Genomic DNA, 19,312 nt, shown 5'->3' on the forward strand with positions numbered 1-19,312 from the left:
AAACAAGAAAGTTTTCCTAAGTGTCAAGCAGTGTAGACTAAGCCATCTAGAGTTTTCTGTTTTAGAAAGCAAGAGAGTGGACATAAATTAATTCTCCTATCTCTGTTGCAGCCACAGAAGGAAACAGTTCCTGAATATAAAGATTTATTATTCATTGATGAATGCCATCAAAACAAAATGGTACTGAACTATACACATGCAGATTGAAAGTTGAAAAGGATTTTATTGCAGATCAAAAATGAGAGATGCATTAATGTATTCATTATTTTGTTACAGAATCTGAAATTCATGCCATTTTTGGCATTTAAAATCAAATGCCATTTTAAAATCAAATTTTCCTCAATAATTTAAAGTTATACAATTATTTAACTGTGTATGGAAAAATAAATTAGACAAGTCTAAAAATTATATATATTGTGAAATGTTGTTATTTTATTAAGTATACTACTCAGGCTCATTTTAGTCTCCCTTACTTGCTTCTCCTCTCTGTGATCTGTTTAAGTGCATGTCCCAGAGCTACATTTTGAATATTTTATTTCTCTATTTCATTAATTTTATTGTTGATTTTTCAATCAGTCTCTAACTGTAAATGATATCTACATGCTGCTATCTCTTGAATTTACATCTCTAGCTTGGTTCTCTGCCCTGAAATCTGGGCTTATATGTTCAATTTCCTACTCCACATTCCCAGTTAGGTATTTAATAGGCATCTCAAACTTAACTTGTCCAAAACTGATCTATCTCCTCCCATCACTCTAAACCTGCTACTGTCACACACTTTCTCCATTATTAATAGCAACTCCATTATTAAGGTCAAAATTATTCTATCTTTATCTAATCTTTCCTGACTCCTTTCTTTCTGTCATAACCATAGACAATGCACCAGGAACACCGGTTAGCTCATCCTTTGGAACAATTCAAAACTCAAGCACTTCTTGCTACCTCCACTGCTGACATCTTAGTCCCAGCAACCTTTGGCTCTGGCTTTAATTACTCCATAGCCCCTAACTGCTCTCATTGCTTCTGTCCCTGCATTTTTCAGTTATATTCTCAGCACAGCAGCCACAGTGACATACCATTCTTCTCTAAAGCAACTTGGTCCCTGTGGTATTTTCCCCTGAGCAGTACCTTGTCTTTTCTTTCCAGATCCCATGCAGATGCCTAAATTTGTGGTTCAAATTATAAATGGCTTGTCGTTCCATCCACCTGTGCCCACCCATTAGTTTCTTCATAATTATTTCTCCTCCGAGTCTCAGAAGGCTCTGATGCAAACATGCTATCTTCTTCTCTTGTCCTTTTTACGTGACTGTGTCTCACATGCCCTTTACACTGTAGCCAGCAGTGCCACCTTTGATCTAAATCAATCTCCCTGATAAAAATGGAGATGAATATTGGCTTTCTGGATCATATTCTTGAATATGGTTAGATATAATACATTCATGGGGGTGCTTTATAAATAAAAATGATTACCTTTAGTGAAATACATTAGAAGAATCTGATGAATCCTAATGCCTCAAAGATGATGATTTAACTAAGATGCTGGGTTAAGACTGGCAAAGTTGCCTCTTTCTGTGGACACTTGAAATAGTATTGAACATTGTTATCTTTGCAACTCTCCCCTCAAGGAAAACAATAGGAATAAATGTGTGACTAACAAAGTGGAACACTAAATTGTCCTGTTGCTTTAGCATTGGCAACTTAAATGTCTGGTTAAGGAGAAAAAATTATCTATATTCCTCTTCATGAAAAATTGAGGACAAGACACCTATTCCATAGCTTAAGTGGGTTCTAGCTGTCTGCTATCTCAGTCATAACCTCAGCCACCCCACTTCCAATGTGTTAAGCAGCAAAAACATAAAGATCTATATGTCTTTATCTATCTAATCTATCTATTTATCTATCTTTCTGTACCATTGTATAACTGTTTGAATCATAAGTTGTTTGGTTTTTCATTCATCTTCTTAGAGGAAGGAAAATGCTAGTCTCCTTATTTTCAAGCCAAGCTGAGGGAAAGGGCTGTAAGAGAATTCCTCATCAAGAATGGAGATGTCTGTGTGAAAGAGAATTCCCAGGTGGATATTTGCTTATACAATAGCCTTCTGTGCCTATTGAACAAGAGGAAAGAAACTGATAGAAAGCTGGCAGGTTGGAGAGAGGGAGAGCTGTTTACTTCAAATAGTTGGCTAGTCAATGATGTAAGTTTCCTATGCATCAAATGAATACCAAAGAAGTTACTCAGACTTGACCACTAGGAAAAGAAAATCAATCAGAGTCATAGAGTGTACTGCTAGAGATGGGAGCAGACAGTCGGCTATAAAAAATTGAGCTTCTCTTTTATCAGGGAATTGTGCAGTGAGAGGTTATTCTCTCCACTCTTGGCCTTGGCAAAAAACTTATTTATTCTCATGGGAGTATCGACATTTTCCATATCTGACAAAAGGGAGACACCAGTGAACAGATAAGGGTTTGAAGGAAAGCAACAACTTCCAGGAAAGAACTGTGACAGCATAATCTACCTCATCCCGGCCTTAACTCACTACAGGAAACAGAATCTAAAGGAAAAAAGAAGAGGACAATATATAAAAGAGGTGATAATACCTTCTCTACTCCGAGTCCTGAAGTAGGTAGAGGAATAAACCAGAAAGTGCTGGTATTGCTTTAGCGTGCTCCTCCCTATCCTCCTAGTCTCTCAGGCCACTTCTCAGAGGAATCTTGGTGAGTGAATGGAGAGAATAAGACAAGAGTTTTAAATTGAACTGGACCAAGTTTTTAAACACTGGAAGTGAGAAGAAAACTAGAAGCTCTGCTAACATTCTCTTTGAGGAGAGAGATTTGGCAGTATGTGTTTTAAGGCAGTAATTAGAAAAAAAAGAGTCTTTTCTGCTTTTGCTTCACCAACTTTCAAATGTTCTATAAAATGCTTACTCAAGCAAGAACTCCCTTACCCTTAGCAGAGAACTCCCTGCGTAACTGTGGCTTATGCTCCTTCCTACTCCCTAATGGATATCTAAGATAATTCTTTGAGTGAATAGGATGGTACTAAAGTTCCAGGAGCCCTGTTCAAAGACAGGGCTGGACTTGCATGCCTGATGGACTTTCCCTTTGAGGATAAGAGTTTTTCTCTTGAATCTTAATTAGCATCAGAGGAAAGGAAGCCATTATCATTCACAAACATTACATTCTTTTTAGAGAGAGTTCTCTTGAGGAAGTAATTAGAGTAACAATTTGATGGATAGATCAGAATTGATTTGCGGTTCTTATAAACAGATATGTATTCACACATTTATATCTAAAAATAAATGCATCTTTTAGTTAAGTATTTAGGTGGTATTAAATTCCAGGTCTCCTGGGGGACTACTATAGAAGAATCTAATTTAATAGCCATCTGCACAATTTTGCTTCTAATCTTTGTGGAGCTGGGTATGGGGAGTGATAGAAATGGTTCTAGAAATGATTCTATTTTGTCTCCTTAATTACCAACTTTCTGTCTTTCTCTTCTTACCCTAGATACATACCTGACTTGTTCCCTGTAATTTTTTTTTTTTGACCATCATGTAGTGTGCTGAGATTTGAGAGAGCTGGTGATTACTTACCACACCTATGACCATAAAGCAAGTTTTTTTTTTCTTTTTTTAAAAAAGGAACAAAATGGAACAGTCATTGTCTGATTGTACCTGAGTTGGCATCTGGATTTTATCAGGCACAACTCCACAGAAGGGGCTGTATCAGACCAAATGCCACAATGTTCACCTCTTTAATTCACCTATGGCAAAATCCCTGTGATCAAAACCTAGCTCAGCTCATGGTCCCCAACTTCCTTCTGAGCACCTAAGTACCACTTTTCAGATGGAAGAGCATCTCCTGCTGTGGCATATCAGCACTCCTTAGCATTTTTATTCAAGAGAATTTTATCTGAATGCAGTCTCAGGCACTTCTGATTTTTTCATCCTTGTCTTAAAATGCAATGGGGGGATGGAAGTAGCAAACCACACTGCCATGTATGTACCTTTGCAACAATCTTGAATGTTCTGCACATGTACCCCAGAACCTAAAATGCAATTATATATCATATATATGTTAAATATATGATATATATAAAATATATTATATATATGCATATATAAAAATATACTCTATATTCATATATAAAATATGCATATATATATATATATATATATATATATATATATATATATAACACACAATGGGGTCTTTGAATGTGTCCTTTCTTCTTAAAGTAACACAAAATTGAGCCAGCGCTCCAACTTGCATTACTTGTAACAGACTTTCTTCAAGCCTTAGAAAAATAAAACTAGATAAATGAACTATGTCAACTTTATATATCCTTTATGTTGATTTGATTGCTACAAAAAGGAGAATTAAAGGCAGCAACTTGTATTTCACTAAAATATCCAAATAACTTCCTCATCCTGGAAAACTGAGAGATTAACCAAAAGATCTTAGGGCCACAGACCACCTACGTCCCTTAAATTTTTGGTGTGGTCCACATACGTAACCAATAAAAGGAACTGATTGATCAGGTGAGGGTCTTGTGAACCACACAGATTTTCTGGTCCCATCTTACAACAATTAGAGTCTAATATAGGAATCTGCATTTAGCTCAGTAGGTGCCCACTAAAGTTTGAAAGTCTTTGAAAGCAATAGTCACTGCATATAACTAAGAGGCCCCCATGAACTGCCCCTTCTTAGGCCTGCACTAACAATAAGTTGCAGCAACAAAGAACCACTTGACTTTCGCCCACAGAGATTAGTGTATTTTGCTTCCTGCCTCTGCCTATTCTATGCCCCTTCTGTTAAGCCCATCTTGCTTGTATTCTTTTTTTTAATCTAAACTCTTCTTTGGCTACATCTCCTTCCCAGGACTCTTTCCTAATGCCCCTGGGATAGTACCTGTCCCTGCCCTATATTTCAAGGCCACTTACCCAGCTCTAGCATGTACTTACCATGTTTCATGTTACCTGTATCAATCTTTCTTGTAGAAAATGTGTATCTATTGAAGGCAGATATGTCATATAGAATTGTTTTTCAATTTCAGTAGCTATCACAGTATCTTAGGCATAGTAGCAGAAACTAAATGTGTATTTAATTAATAAAAAATGAGCGATAAATACTATTGGAGTGGAACTTAAAATGGAAAGTTTAGAGCCTCAAAAATTATACTAAAAACCTTTTGACTAAATATTCTACCCCCTGACCTTCCATCTATTTCTATCTTCACTAAACCTATGGTAAAGACAGTATAAAATGCGTAAATAAACTTTTTTCTGGAAAAATCATTTAATAAATCTATTGTGGAGGTAATTCTTAACTAGGAATTTGAGTCTCAGCTCTGCCACTACTTACTCCATTTTTCTGATCAAGTTATGATCATAAGTCAAAACTCCAACATAAGTTGAGAAACATCTGTATGTCAAAGAAAAATTTCTCCATCAGAGTTAAACGGGCAAGCAAGACTATTTTGAAGCTATTACAAAGGAGAAGAAAGATGGAACTCAACTCTTTTGAAAGAGAGGGAGGGTTTTTAAGCACTGGGTGAGCTGGTGGAAAAGCACTGGAGCATGCTAGGGAGTAGGTTGGCCAAAGTGATTAGATCATTTATGTTTGATAATTGGAGCTTATTGAAGTTAGGTTCCTACTCTTCCACAGAGACTGGAAGATAAGGGTGCTTCAAAGGGATGGTTCCCAGGTCATTGAAAAAGACATTTCTGGGTTGTAAAATGAGCAAGAGGCTGGGAGAAAATTTACATTTCAAAAGTACAGAGGAAAAAAAAATACAAGTTTTCTAAAGTAAAGGGTCTAGGAAAGGGAGGTAGGAAGAACGGTCTTGCGTCAAGAAGAAGCTTGTCTAAATTTAGTTAAACTAAAGGTTGTCTCAGACAAGTAAGATATAAACTATTTTTCCACTAAAACCTAGGAATTTAATACTTTTACTTGCTACAGTTATCCCAATTCACACAGGTGAGAGGAAGACCCAAACAAATAATTCATCCCAGCCCTTCTCTCAGTGTAATCGAGGAACTGTGTTATAGACGCTTCTCTTCCTGGGTCTGCGAGGGGCGTGGTTTCAAAGGCAGGAGTTTCCCGGCTCCACGCCTCCATCTGGGAACCAGAGGGTTTCAAATGTAAAGTTCCTTGTCTGTCTTTCCTGCAAGCAGGCTATGCAGAGAAAGCCAGGTGAGAGTCCTTCGTCCCAAAAAACCCATCGAAAGCTCTGGGAGGAGGGGGTTCTGTAACTCACGATTGTGGACCAACAGCCAATCCAGTATCAGAGTCAAAGATCAGTCACTCCAGAGAAAGTTTGAAAGAACTCCTCTGATTAGATGACGACATGAATGGGACAGGAATAACTCAAGGGTTAAAACTCCAGCTCTTCCTACTTACATGGATTCCTTCTCTGGTTCCTCTCCCACAACAGCTTGGGAGCTGTCTTTCTTTCTCTCTGTCTAATAAATTGCTTTTCCCTAAAACTCTTTGGGTCTATGATATTTATTTGAATGGCAAACTAACTGCATCTCTGGGTCTAACCCCCTTTCCCCATTTTTCCGGGTTAGCAAGGCCAAGAACCTCTGATCTCTGGGAGTTGGATAAGCTCCCCTGGTGACATAGTGATATACTTACTTTTGGGCAACATGTACTTAATTTTATTAAATTAAAACTTCTTTCAAAGGGTTAAATATCTAATCATCTTTCATTTTTCCCTCTAAATATTCACCTTTACTTTCAACCTACGTGGAAACCTGAACATCAACCTATATTGAAAATCATTCCTAAGATAGCCAAGAGCTCCAGATTGTTTTCTCCTGTTTCTTGTGATATTTCACAGACCCTTTTATTTTAGCACTGAATCTCATTAATGTTCCACATGTAACTCCTCCCTGTTTTGTATTTCCCATTTTGGTAAATGGAATCACCATCTACCCTATTGTACATGCCAAGGGCTCAAGGACCAGTTTAGACTCCCTCTGTCTCACTCGTTGTATGTCAACAAATGATTTTAATTCTCCTTCCTAAATACCTTGCATATTCTGCCTTTCCTTGCTACAGCCTTATTTCAGACTCTGATAATGCCTTTCCTAGATAGTTGTAACAATCTCCTGATATCACTAAATCCAGGTATACTTAAGTGAAAATCTTATCCTTTGTCTATATATGTATATATATCCTTTGTCAACAATTTTTCAATTGCCATAATTCACTTTCCATACTATAGCAAACCAGGTCTTTTTTTTTTTTTTTTTTTTTTTTTTGGTGAGTGAGGGAAGGCAGCTGGGCGCTTCCTCTGCGGGCCAGAGCTGAAATAACCCGAGTTCCGTTCTCACAGAAAGGGGCGGCTCTTATCACTTCTTTATTTCCTCTTATCACTTCTTTATTGCCCCCAAAAGTTATTGACATTACTTTATGCTAACTAAATCTTCTACGCATTTGCACATGATCTTGCTCTCATTTGTAATATCCTCCCTCAATGTTTCTGTTGGTGAACTCTGACTCATTCTTGAATTCATTCCGTTTGTCTCTTCTACGAAACACTTATTCATTTCCTTTTCCAGGCCCCTTGTACTGTGGACATACCTTTGTTACAGAACTTATGACATTTTGCCTTTTGTTAATGTTTCTGTCTTTTGCACCATGGGCACTATGAGGAAATTAAAAAGACTATCTTAATGTCATTTGGAAGGAATTTTCTAGAGTCAAATAGCCTTTGTTTAAATCCTTGATAGCTCACATGCAAATTATTTAAAATTGTTACATAGCAGTTTTCTTATCTCTAATAGTGTACTTATCTGGCTAGATTATCTTGAGCATTATATAAAATAATCTAAGGGACTTGTTAGTACAGTGCCTGACACATAGAAAACATTCCATGAATGTTCATTAGAAGTGGTATAAATACCACACAAGCGCACACCTGCCACACAATGGTGTGTTGAAGAACTGAAATACAAATGAATAAAAGATGAATGAATGGACTTTGAAATGCTTCTTTATGGCCATAATCCCCTTTTTACTTTCTGTATATTCCAAATTTTCCTTGTTCAGCCAGGATTAGTTATTGTTTTTTGGAGAAATCCTTTTTAAAGTGTAATATTGTCTCATCTGGAGATTCACAAGTTATTTTTGCTTAAAAAATAGTTAATTTTTGGTTAAAAAATATTTGGTTAAAAAATAAGAATTTCTTAAATTTCAATAGGTACATAGTTAACTATAGGCAATACATGGATATGGCAAAACTGTTAAGTTTGGGTAGTTAACTTTTTGTTTTTATAGTTGCATTTTAGTCATATTGCAGTTAGAGTTCTTTACAAACAAAATATTTGTAATTAATAATATTTTTAGGTTGTTGTTCCAAAACTCTGGACAGCTTTTTTTTTCTACAGCTGTTTTCTGTTTTGTTTTGTGTCTCTACATTTAGTCTTTCCTTTCTTCTGAATTTCATGTACTCCATGCTCTTCCACTGTTGCTACACCATGGCTTCTCCATACTGACATTTTCCTCATGTGCCTGATGGTCACTTTAATCATGAGGCTTTTGCTGACCGGCCCATGTGTGCATGTGTCTCTCTTCCTGGGTGTAGAATTTCTAGAGAGTCTGTTCTTATACTTTTGGAAGAATAATTTTGGGAAATTCCAAACCTTTAAGTGAGAAAGAAGCTACTTCAGAAAATGTCATAAGTAGGAGACTGGCTCTCTCTAAAATTTGGTTTACTCATCTCAAAATGAAGTGCTTAGACTAAATGACCTAATCAGTACTAACTGGAACTACAATGCTATCATTGTGGTTTCAATTGTGTGTGAGTGGTAAATGGTAAGTAGGTGACTTACGACATTTTCTGAAGTAAATGTGAGGAATTTACTAGGAGGATCACTAGCAGGGTCACTATTCTGTAGAGCCGTTTTAGGAAACGAACAGCAATAACATCTCTAGGCTAGTTCTTCACTTTAAAGCCCCCTCCTTACTCTGCCTCCCTCACATTTTGGACTGAGTGTCAAGTTAGAATGCTTCTCTGTACTTTACTTTTTAATCCTTTATGGCCCATTACTCAATTGTTAATTTTATGACTAATTACCTCTTCTAATGATGATTAGGTTGAATGAATGAATGCTTTTCTGGAACAATATGAGTTGCTGAAATTACAAAGATTTCTGTCAGAAATACTCCATATTTTGGGGACTTTCACTAAAATACTTAGCTCAGTCTTGTAAAATATGATAATTTAAGTGACTATTATGCACATAATTTCATTTTTGAAATACATAACCCTACAGGAAACCTAATTATGAGTCATCATAACTAAGAAGAGTAAATAATCCTTAGGAAAATGTCTTCCTTTAAAAGCTTTTTAGGAAACAAAATTAAATTCTACTAAGAAAGAACACTTAGTTTTTATGAAAGTTCTCTGTCATACAAATAACAACTTTTGGCAATTTCATATAGAAAATATTTTACTCAAATAGAAATTTCACAGTAATGTTTAATTCTTAGGTCAATTTATAAATATTTACTATTTCATTTGTGTTCCATCAAGTTATTTAAATAATAAAAAGGAGTAAAATAGTGTCTAGAGCAGTTTTTAGAAATTCTGTAAGGCAAAACAGAAAGAAACAAGCTAGGAAAAATATAAGGAGATGGGTAAGAGTTTAAATGTGAAGATGAAAAGAAAATAATGTAGTAAGTTACCAGGAATAATGATGTGTTAAAAAGTTGATCTAGTACAATTTAGTCTTTTTTTCTCTTTTCATAATTTTCAATATCTCAAATACTCTCTGCTTTATTTTTTTTTTCCTGTGTATACGTCCTGAAAGTGGAGCAGGGTAATGTAGCTGGGCTGCAGAGTGAAGGGGAGTTGAAAGTTAAGGCTAGAGAGTAAGGAACAGCTAGAACCTACACAGCCTTATGGGGCAACAGAGAAAGTTTTCACTGAAGGGCATGGTAAGTTTTCTGAATTAAAAAGAAAAAAAAATCACTGCATCTATAGCATGGAGAATAGTGTAAATGCAGAGACCAGTTCAGAGGTTGTATCTATACTTTAGGGATGAGATTATGGTAATTTAAGAAGAATGCCGTAGAGCTAGAGAAACAAGAGCGAGATTGAAGATGGGTTGGATGTGGGAGTAAATGGTAAAAATAATATAAGTATGAAAACTGAATACTTCTAGCTTTCTAGTTTATGCAACTGGACAAATGGTGATTTCATTCACCAATACAGGAAATAATGGAAAATGGTCAGTGCTAAGGCTTTGTTTTGCAAAAGTTGGCTTGAAATTTATTTTAAGACTTTCGGCCTAGTGAACTTTGGCAAGCTGCTCTCTCTAAAATTTGGTTTACTCATCTCCAAAATGAAGTGCTTATGCTAAATGTCCTAATTAGTACTTACTGGAACTACCATGCTATCATTGTGGTTTCAATTCTGTGTGAGTTTAGGGAAAAGCAGAGAATAGAATATTTGAAATGATAAACAGAATATTTAAATTTGATGCTAAAAAGAAAAGAGATCAAAATACAAATCTAAGAAAGGAGTTAGATGTCTAGGACATGGTATGATAAAACTATAATTTGGAGGACATTATTCTGACAGCTGGACTAAAGCAAGAAAGAAATTAGCAGATAAGAAATAAGGTAAAAAGCTGAATCACTGAAAGTCTGAATTATAGTAGTGACTCTGGAAAATGGAAGCTCAAACTCTTTAGACAGTGTGTAAGGGGAATCAGTAAAATTTGGTAACATAAGAAACTAAAAGAGAAAGAAACCAAAACTAACAACTTGGGTTTTCCTTCAAGCTTTGAAGACAAAGATGACGATGGAGACACAAGAATATATGTAAGGGGTATTATTCAGAGACTTAAGGCTGAGCAGTTTATTGCCTGTCATGCTAAGTGTTGCTGTTTCATATTTTGAAATGTAAATTACCTTTTTAGAAAAATAATCATTTAACAAATAATTGACTAATGTATCATTATAGTATTAACTATTTAATAAGAATATGCAGAGATTTGCCATAAAAAAGCATTAAGAATAATATCTGCAATTTATTCTGAATGTTTTATTCTTACTTGTTCTCTGATTTAATTTTTCAGCCCCATGTGGTGGCCATTTTTCAGCTCCCAGTGGAGTGATTCTCTCACCAGGATGGCCCGGATACTACAAAGACTCTTTGAATTGTGAGTGGGTGATTGAAGCTGAACCTGGACACTCTATCAAAATTACATTTGAAAGGTCTCACAAATATTTTTTCTACTTTTAAAGAAAATATTATCTAAAGGAATAGTTGACATTCTCGTTTGCATTTACCAAATCAATATATAATTTTATTGTAGTAGTCAATTGTTGTGCTGTGAAAGCTTCCATCTGTTTACCCCCTTTTAACCTTTCAGCCTATTGTCAAGTTAATTTTCTATTTGTTTAATGCTGTATCAGTACTATTAAAATATGCAAGATCGACCTTTTTGCTTTTTGTATATGCATACTACTAAGATATGAACATGTGACCTTTAACTTAATGAGTTTAGTTGTCCTATATTTTGAAAGGCCTGTGAATTCTGCTTTGCTACGTTGTGAGACGCAAAGTTGCCATAAACACATTCAAATCAACACTGTTGTGCAGTCTAAGACACTTACCCACACTTATAGGTGCTTACACCTATAAGTCCTTCTGAAAATGACTGTCATGTGGTATGTGGTGATGGTTGAACAGCTGACCTTTTATTTCCCCTAGAAAAATTAGTATTATTGACTAAATAATCTATATTGTAAAAGGCTATAATATTGAATATTTTAAAATTTGAAAGAGCGAAGCTTCTGGTATATTATTAATTCACAATTTACAAATCAAAATAGATTTATCTATATAATCTTTCAATTATATCATTGACTTCTCTCATCTCCCAACATCTTTATAAATGAACAAAACCTTCTTTAAGCATTAGAGCCACATGAAAAACATGTAAGTACTGCAGAATATAGTTATTATTGACTGAAGATTGAATTTTACACACTTAACCTGATTCTTTCCCAACTCAAAAGTCCTTCATTGAATTTTTCTGTCCACACTAGTGTTAACATTTGCATGGAAGAAAACAGATTCCATTTTGAAAAGATATAAAGCATTAAACATTTCATATGGGTTCATTCTACTGTTAAAAGGAAAACCTTAGACAAGTTAAATTTAACCACTATTTGAGCAAAGAACAATTCATGAATCAGATAGCACCTTAAATCATATGAAGAGCTTCACATGGCAAGTGGGCAGAAAGTATTTATAGACAGAAAAAGGAAGTGACACACAGAAACAGCTTGATTGGTTACAGCTTGACATTTGCTTTATATAGATATGATCTTATCAGTTAGTGGCCTGTTATTGACTGAAGCTTGGCTTCTGTAATTGGATAAAACTCAGCTATTTATTATAAGATTATACTCTTAGTTAAGTTGCCATTTCTTATGCAGGAGTTCAAAGTATGCAGGAGGTTTTAAGCTAAATTTAATTTAACACTATCTTATTATAGCCTACATAGGTTTACTGGGGCTATATTGGTTTTCTATAGTAGGGCTGCCATAACAAAGTGTCACAGACTGTATTACAAAAACAACAGAAACTAATTTTCTCACAGTTCTGGAGGCTGGAAGTTCAAGATCAAGGTGTCTACAGGACAGTTTATTCTGGTTTCTCTTTTTGCCTTGTAGATGATGGTCTTCTCCATTTATCATCACATGATTTTCTGTGTCTGTGTGTTTATGTCCTGGGCACCAGTCACATTGGATCAGGGTCCATCCATATGATCTCACTTTACTTTAATTACCTTTTAAAGGCTCTTTCTCCAAATATAGCCACATTCTGAGATACTACTAGGGGTTAAGATTTCAGCATAGAAATATTGGGGAACACAATTCAGCCCACAACAAAGATTTACACATTTTTAAAGTTTTTATTTACATTCATTTGGCAGTTATATTGTTGTTGCTATTTTGTTAAAACTAAGTCCTGTATGCATTGATTTACAAGGCTTATGTTTCCATAGAAATTTTAGAAATCTTGGAAAGCATCTTATTTATTAACTCTTAAATTTTCTTCCAATATATTTCTTCCATGAATGTTGAACTAAAATTAACCAACCTTACTTCAGCACACAGAATTATGTTTGGTTTGAAATACACCATAAAACATGATATATGTTGATTTGGAACAGTAAGACAAAGATTTCATCCATATTTTTCAGTTTTTAAATTTAGTATATTACATTTAAAAAACAAATGGATTTGTCAATCTATCAGAATTAATCTCGTATATATTTATATAATATGTCAAGTACATAATTTTAGTATTTCTTGTTTTGGACTAAACATTATTTTGTATCAGGAGGTGCAAAGGTGGTTGAAAATGTGCTATTTTCACATTTTACTATATTTGTATCAGTTCATAGTATTTATAACCCAGATGATTCTCACCAATCATTATCCTTCAACATTCAAGTTAAAAGGCTTAAGCCCCATCCCACAAACAAGAGAAATCTACTCTCTCCTTCAGCTTTCAAAGAATGCCTGTGAGTGCTTTTGTTCACTTCTGGATTTAAATTCTGTCTCTAGAATCACCCTACTTAATAAAGACTTGAGGCTGCTGTACTCTGTCAACATTATACATTTGTATCATTTTTTTCCTTCTCATGAAAACCATAATAAAGGTGACAATGAAAGCAGATTATTGAACAATCTAGTCATTTAAGATTGAATAAGGCTACACTGTTCTAAATTTTCTTGATAACCCCCACCATCACAGGAATAATTACTTGTATCTCTCCAATCCCTTCCCTTATCCCAAATCATTCTTCATCTTTAATCTCTTCTGCATCTAGGATCTTCAGTCCTAATATCCCCATTCCCTCAGCCCCTTCTGGTGTATAGCAGGGTAAGTCTCAATATACCTGTTACTTTATTATGCAGAGTGATTTAATTATTTTTTTTTCTGGGTGATGTTGGGGAGTAGGAATGGATCTTGCCTTTCTTTTGAAACATGCTAAGTAATTCTTTTTTTAAATCAAACAGCAGTGTTTTCTTATGAAGAAATCACCCCTTCCCCACCTTCTAGCTAGTTGAAACTGGAATGTTATTTTAAGATAACATTTCATTTTATTCCCTTATTCATTTTTAAAATACTATATAAGCCTAAAATAATATGACTAGAAAATTAAGCTGTAGGAACACAAAGTGCAACATTATGTTGAAAAGCACCTGCTGATTTGCTAATGAGAGTCATTAATCATCATTAAATAAATAGATAAATACCTAGTATCTTTCAGCCCAAAGTAAGCTACTGCGAGTGGCCCACTTCACAGTTTGATTACAAAACAATGCCTGCAATTCAGAAAGCATCCATATTTTGACTCTTGATTTTGGACTTTTTTTTGAAGGCCCTATTTTCTCTGTCCAAAATTCTTAGCATGAATCTTCTATCCTTCCAACAGGTCAATATAGGCCTCACTGCTGCTTGCCTATCTTGTTTAAATACCTTTAGAATTCTCCAGAATGAATTCACATATATTGTACAGCCTGTATTTGAAATTAGACCATTTCAAACCTGCCTTTCTGGTGAAATCTTTCCAGCCATTTTAATAAAATGTAACACTAGTTAAATAGACAAAAACTTAATTTAATTTCTATAAATATAATTACTTAGCACGTTTTACCCTGTCACTTTCTTATTCTCTTATCTATTGATTAAGGCACAAATCTTTTAAAATAGGCTAGAAGCAAGAAAGTCTAATTGAAAAGTGATTTTCAATATAGGGTTTGTGCACAGGAACAACAATCTGTCTTGTAGGTAGACCAGAATAGGCCTGGGGTGAGGAATGTTTCTTACAATTAAAGATTGTGGCTTCTCCCCATGAACATCACCAAGCAGGACTTGTCAACTGTGCCTCCTTTCTTAATCCTGAAATTACCCACTCAAATAAATTAAACATCTCATGGCTCCTTCCACTTCCCTAATATCAATCACTAAAAAATTATTCTTTGTTAATTGCCCCAAACACTGGAATAATCAGGAACTGGAATGCTTTAAGAATTTATTAATGGTATTTTCAGTGTTTTAAAATAAAAAGAGCACTTTCATATCAACATATTTCTTTTGAATCTACCTTATATAAATAAAATAAATTAAGACCTAAATTATTCTAAATGTTGTAAACTGAAATAAATGCTCCTTTGGGCATTTGAGCCTTCTATTTTCTCTTACTTTACTTTCACCCACAATCCTATAATATTATTGAATTGGAGCTATTTGAAGGAAAAAAAGTCCTTAAATATCTTCTTTCATTTATTATTTTCTAAAAGAACTTTTAAGGGTATGAGATTTTGGTTGAGGGCTGTCTATGCTCCATGTGCTTTGTCAGAAATTGGCTCTTTTAATAATCCACATCTTACACAGCTATCACATTGCTAGCAGTAACTCAGTATCAAAGGGATGAACAAGTTATTTTAAGTTAAAAAAATAAGTGACTTTTATCCATTATGGTAGCAGCATAAAATAGTCACATCGAAATCAGACATAAGTATGTCTACCACTTCCTTGATCAATGGCTTTATAATATTTTGGTGCTTTATTTTTCTCTAAAGATTGTTTTGAGAAACAGAATATCACATCTAAAGTATCTACATATACTAGATTCTTGAAAATATCCAATTCCTTTCTGATTTCCAGCCAAAGCTCATAAGGACACTAGTTGCCAACTCTTTAATAATTCTTATTCTGATAATATTTTTGTAGAAGTTGGTTCCAAAAAATGATTTATTACAGAGTTATGTCACTTACTTTCCACTACTTATGAGTCATTTAAATTGTTGAAAATAAAATTTGTAAAAACCAAATAATACAATTAAGATGATGGCATAACTATCTTGTAGTTTTCTTCTATATTCTCAAATAGAGAAAATGTTTAGAATTAACCTACAAAAATATTATTTACCAATTTATTCGTCATTCATTTTCTTTTTGAGATTGTCTCAACAGCTTAAGTCAACAAAATTGTAATAAATATGATTTCCTGTAAAATACAAAACAAAATAGCAATAACACCAACAAACATGTTTTTTAAACCATTTACCTTTTCTTAACATATCCAAACATTTAACACTTCTTACTCTCAGCTCTGCAAAATAATTTTTGCTTTTATTTATTCCCATAGTTCCTAACATTTTCTCAATATTCAGCAGCTCCCAAGTCTAAGTAAGAGGTGTTCATTTCACTATCAATCATTCGAAGTGTGTCTTTTGGTTTCCTATCCTCAGCTCCCTGAATGAATGCTGTCACTATCAGTCTTTCAGAGAATAATTTTTTTTTAAGTTAATGAGGACTATTTTAATTTGGTCAGGATAGGTTTGGATTACATCAATAATGTTTTTTAAAGACAACAAAAATTGAGTAAGATTAGATCCTATTTCATTTATAACAACATTTAATGCTACCACAATGTTTAACATAAACCATAAATTTAGTTTCATAAACAAACACTAGATTGAGATAATTATTGAGAAATTTATATTAAACAGAAAATGAAATAAATTCAATTTATTATGTAACCCTATCCCTTTTTGCATGTTATTAAAATGTATTTTTATAGTTACTTAGGGCAGTGATTTTTCCCTTAAAGATTCACCGATATTGAACAATGTACTTTATATCACCGGCTAATGTTGCTATTCTATTAAGAATTAAGTATCCCGGTTTTAGTTGGCCCGAGAGGCCCCAGGTTCTGGGATACCAAGGCTTCTGTAGTGTGAAACCGACTCTGGCTGCTGGACCAGCGAGGACCCAGGATATCCGCAAGCCGGAAATGGACTCAGTGGCCTTTGAGGATGTAGTTGTGAACTTCACCCAGGAGGAGTGGACTTTGCTGAGTCCTTCCCAGAAGTAGCTCTACAGAGATGTGATGCTGGAAACCTTCAGGAACTTGGCTTCTGTGGAAGTCTGATGGAGAGACTCTGTGGACGTAAAGGAGGGAGTGACCACAGAGAAACCTTCAGCCAGATTCCAGATTGTCACCTGAACAAGAAAAGTCATACTGGAGTGAAACCATGCAAATGTAGCGTGTGTGAGAAAGTCTTCCACCGTCATTCATTTCTGGACAGGCACATGAGAGCTCACAGCAGACAGAAACAATGTGAGCGTGGTGGGGAATGGGGAGAGAAGCCCGGTAAACAGAAACAACGTGGGGAAGCCTCCATTTCTCCCAGGAGTGGTCCACAGTGCACAGTAACACCAACTCCAAAGAGACCTTATGAATGCAGGGTGTGCGGGAAAGCCTTTCATTCTCCAAATTTATTTCAAATCCATCAACGAGCTCACACTGGAAAGGCGCTATAAATGTAGGGAAATCGTGACAGCCTTCACTGTTTCCAGTTTCTTTCAAAAACACGAGAAAATGCACACTAGAGAAAAACGCTATGAATGTAAATACTGTGGAAAACCTTTCGATTATCCCGGTTTATTTCAAATTCGTGTTAGAACTCTCACCGGAGAAAAACCTTACTAATGCAAGCAACGTGGTAAAGGCTTGATTTCTGTAACTTACGTTCGGACACATGAAATCAGAACTCACTCGCTGGAGAAATCGCACCGGTGTCAGGAATGCAGGAAGAAACTCAGTTGTTCCAGTTCCCCTCGCAGACATGAGAAAACTCATAATGGAGAAAAACTCTACGGATGTCAAAATGTGACAAAGTTTTCAGATGTCCCTCGTCCCTTCAAGCACATGAACGAGCTCACACTGGAGAGAGACCTTATGTATGTAATAAATATGGTGAAACCTTCAATTATCCCAGTTGTTTTCGAAGACATGAAAAAACTCATAGTGTAGAAAAGCCGTATGAATGTAAAAGGTGTGGTAGAGCCTTTGGGTGGCGCAGCTCCCTTCCAATACGTGAAATGATTCACACCGGAGAAAAACCCTTTGACTGTAAACAGTGCGGTAAAGTCTTCACTTTTTCAAGTTACCTTACACTTCATGAAAGAACTCATTTGGCCGGGTGTAGCCAGTGCTTTGGCAGGCTGAGGCAGAGGAATCACCTGAGCCCAGGAGTTTGAGACCAGTCTGGGCAACATGAGAAGGACCCATATCTCAAAAAAAAAAAAAAAAAAAAAAAAAAGAGCCAGGTGCGGTGGCGCATGCCTGTAGTCCCAGCTACTCGGGAGGCTGAGCTGGGAGGATCACTTGAGTCCAGGAGTTCTGGGCTGTAGTGGGCTATGCCGATCAGGTGTCTGCACTAAGTTCGGCATCAATATGGTGACCTCCCGGGAGAAGGGAACCACCAGATTGCCTAAAGAGGGGTGAACCGGCCCAGGTCAGAAACCGAACAGGTCAAAACTCCCATGTTGATCAGTAGTAGGATCGTGCCTGTGAATAGCCACTGCACTCCAGCCTGGGCAACATAGGGAGACCACGTCTCTAAAAACAAAACAAAACAAAAAAATGAGAGAGAGAAAGAAATAACTTATTTATATAGGAGAGAAATCCTATGAATGTAAGGAATATGAGAATGCATTTAGTTTCCAAAGACTCACTGGAAAAAAATCCAAAGAATGTAGTAAAGGCCTCAGATACCCCAGTTCTATTAAAAGCCATAAAAGGACTCATACTGGAGAAAAATTGTAGAAATGTACAGAATATGCTGAAGCTCTCATTGCTCTCATCTCCATTCAGAGACACATGTGAGTGCACACTGGAGATGGTGAATCAAAGAATACACCCTGAATGGAAATGTCAGTAGTTTGAAAAATGCAAGAAACTTTTCAATTTTAACAATTATTAAAAATCACATGGGCTGTGCACAGTGGCTCTCGCCTGTAATTCCAGCACTTTGAGATGTTGGGGCAGGGCGGATTGCTTGAGCCCAGCTGTTTGATGCCAGCCTGGCAACACAGTGAAACCCCATCTATACAAAAATTACAAAAGTTAGCCGGGGATGAAGGTGCTCTCATCTGGTTCCAGCTGCTCAGGAGGCCGAGATGGGAGGATTGCTTGAGCTTGGGAGGTTGAGGTTGGAGTGAGTGGAGATTGCACCACTGCATTCCTGCCTGAGTTAGAGCAAGATGCTGTCTAAAAAATTTAAATTATGTGAAAACTCCCACTCAAAAGAAATCCTGTAACTGTAAGTAATTTTGAAAGCCTGATGCAAATTAATTATTGCATAATGTTCTAAAACTTATGAATGAGTTATCATGCAAAGTTATAAACATATTGCATTTATCAGTGGCTCATTCTTTTTTTCTTTTTCCTTTCTTTCTTTTTTTTTTTTTTTTTTTTTG

The 19,312-nt window shown here is 35.6% G+C and overlaps 1 protein-coding gene and 1 pseudogene across 11 annotated transcripts in view; both read left to right on the forward strand.

Moving 5' to 3' along the window:
- The window catches only part of CSMD3 (CUB and Sushi multiple domains 3), a 1,279,316-nt gene that overhangs the window by 790,603 nt on the left and 469,401 nt on the right, over positions 1-19,312 (forward strand). For all 11 annotated transcript variants that reach the window (XM_002759280.8, XM_017965625.4, XM_035276379.3 and 8 more), the window contains one exon: positions 11,094-11,232. In XM_002759280.8, coding sequence (XP_002759326.1) covers positions 11,094-11,232 — 139 coding nt within the window. The remainder of the gene's footprint in view (positions 1-11,093; positions 11,233-19,312) is intronic.
- On the forward strand, positions 16,551-18,156 carry LOC144579668 (uncharacterized; annotated as a pseudogene).

The sequence above is a fragment of the Callithrix jacchus genome, chromosome 16 (assembly GCF_049354715.1).
Source record: "Callithrix jacchus isolate 240 chromosome 16, calJac240_pri, whole genome shotgun sequence".
Classification (NCBI taxonomy): Eukaryota; Metazoa; Chordata; class Mammalia; order Primates; family Cebidae; genus Callithrix; species Callithrix jacchus.